General features: G+C 47.3%; 1 protein-coding gene across 2 annotated transcripts in view; it reads right to left on the reverse strand.

Annotated features, from left to right (window-relative positions):
- TLR3 (toll like receptor 3) overlaps positions 1-1,799 on the reverse strand; it is a 22,107-nt gene extending 20,308 nt beyond the window's left edge. Inside the window, exon 1 of one of the 2 annotated variants that reach the window (XM_019526526.1) lies at positions 1,694-1,799. Coding sequence is in view for 1 of the 2 variants with exons in the window: in XM_019526525.1 (XP_019382070.1) it covers positions 1,321-1,345 (25 nt within the window). In the remaining variant the exon portion in view is untranslated. Of the gene's footprint in view, positions 1-1,320; positions 1,447-1,693 lie in introns of those variants that run through there. The other variant, XM_019526525.1, reaches the window with a different exon arrangement.
- Between the last annotated feature and the right edge of the window lie 543 nt (positions 1,800-2,342).

Consider the following 2,342-nt stretch of genomic DNA (forward strand, 5'->3'; position numbering starts at 1 on the left):
CTTTCCCTGCAGCCAAGACTCCTGAGAAGACTCCAGCCAAGAACCCTTCAAAAAGCCCAGCAAAGTCACCTCAAAGTTCTTCCAAATCAATATGATTGCTATTTACGATATAAATACATTGATGTAGCTATATTACTCATCTATAATTGATCGAGTACAAAATTCTGGGGTATTTTTGGTGAAAATAGGGTATCAGGCCTTGGTTCAGGAACCAATCCCCCATTTATAACATTGTTTCTTATGAGAAAATTGGTTCCCAGTTACAACATTTGACTTAAGACATGGTTTTCAGGAACCAATTGTGTTCTAAGTCCAAGGAGAAGCCTGTATACAATCTGGTTATTTTAAACTATCCTCAATGTTCACTCTTTCCTCTTACACAATACCACTGACTTCTGCTGAAAAAAAAATGAAACCCAATCAGAGCTGCCACTTTAGGTGTTGTTTTCCATTACTGTCCCACTAGCCTCTTAGTAGCAGTTACTGATGTTCTGCCTAGCCAAACTGTCTCATATATACAAGGTATTTATAAAGTCTATGTGCAACTTTAACTACTTTGGAAATACATGATAGAAGTAAACTATAAATGGCGATTGAAAGCATAATTAATTAAGTTTTTTAGCATAGTGTAAGCTATGCAAGGGCTAAGGGTCACAAATGCAATTCATTACATCACTCAGCAACAACTGGGAAATGTTTTCTGCCAGCTGGAAAATCGGATAGAACGATGTATCACAAAAGATGGTGGTTATGTTGAAGTCTAGAAATTTGACCTGTAATGCGTTAAAATGTAACAAATTGATGCTTTCAATTGCCGCTTACAGTTTGCTTCTATTATATGTACATCCAAAATTATTAAAGCTTCAAGTTGCACAAGAACTTTATAAACACCCTGTATTCAAATTCCATTTAACAGCAATAGGCTTAAAAGGCCCTGGCTAGCTTGTACTATTATTGCATTTAAATAGATAAATCATTCATTTTGCAACTGGGTTCTGCCCAGAACCAACTGGCAGAACATTGTGGGGCTGGATATGGACAGACAAAGGTCTTTGGGTAGGTCCAGTATCTTTTATTAGACCAACTCAAATATTTGGACAAATTCTTAGCAAGCTTTTGGGCACAAACACCTCCGTCAGGCTGAGGAGGTGCCTCCAGATAGCATAACAACTCAAATGCCATTGCCCAGGACCTGCATTAGGAACTGATGCAACGCCTACTTCAACCCATGTGAAGCAAAAGTAAAGGGCACAAAACCCTGAACAGGTATTTGTGTTTTTTTTAAGAGAGCAGTCTCATAAAAAAACCTCTCTCAGTAACCTGGCAGATTAAATCCCGCAGTCATTCCTCTTGAGCAGGGTGGTAGCAGCTCGGCCCCCTTGCGGTGGAAATATAGCAGGGAGAGGGGGGAATACGGAAAAGAGTGGCTGCCTTCTGGCTGCTCAGCTCTGATCAGGAAACGAGAGAAAACGAAACTCGGAGCGGGGGGGCGGGAGACAGGAGAGCAGGGACGGGGAGAGAAGAGTGAGTGCAAAAATCAGCACCGGGGGACTGGAGGGAGCGCTGCAGGCGTCAGGAAATGGAAAAGCAAGTGGCTGAAGGGGGGAGACGGCGGGAGGGAAGGAGATCGATCACTTGGCTGGGAGCCGACGGGAGAGGAGCCCGGCTGGAGGGGCAGCGCCGCAGGCCTCACCTGCCAGCAGCGTCCGAGCCAGGGGCTAGGCCAAAGTGCAGCTCGGGATCCCTTCTTCTGCGAGCCCCAGGCTCCGGCCAGCTCCGCGGAGACACCAGAAGAACAAAATGTTAAAAAGCGGAGGGGAGCGGAGGGGAGGGGCCGGCCGGGCCGGGCCCTGCACCGCGTGGTGCTGCGCGGAGGGGAGCGTTAACACTGCCCTGCCTGGGCTGTTGGAGCCAGTGCCCGCGGCCTGCACCCTCCGGGGAGCTGCTCAAATCAGTTTTCTTCCCACATCCTCTGCTGTCGTGGCATCTTCCCCTTCTTTTTTGTTGCGGGTTTTTTGCGTGTAAAAATAAGAAGAAAGGACGCACTGCAAGGGCAGGCAGGCACCTGTTGCACTGAAGCCTGCTGTCCATCACCCCCGTGGAGCAACACCCTCCTCCGCCAGCTTGTTAAGCTCCCTGGACGCCTGTCTTCATACTGTATTTTGGGCCTCTTCTCATTCTTTTTCGGGGCTCTGAGTTTCCTGGGCAGGGGGCTGGCAGCAATGTTGATAAAAACGCCACATTTTTCTCTTGTGTATGGTAGAAACCCCCCTCCTATTTGCCACCGATCTCTGGGAGATGCCTAATTCTCAGGTGACTGCTCCTGGATCTTACTTCAAGTC

The sequence above is a fragment of the Gavialis gangeticus genome, unplaced genomic scaffold (genome assembly GCF_001723915.1).
Source record: "Gavialis gangeticus isolate Ggan-Ray unplaced genomic scaffold, GavGan_comp1, whole genome shotgun sequence".
Lineage (NCBI taxonomy): Eukaryota > Metazoa > Chordata > Crocodylia > Gavialidae > Gavialis > Gavialis gangeticus.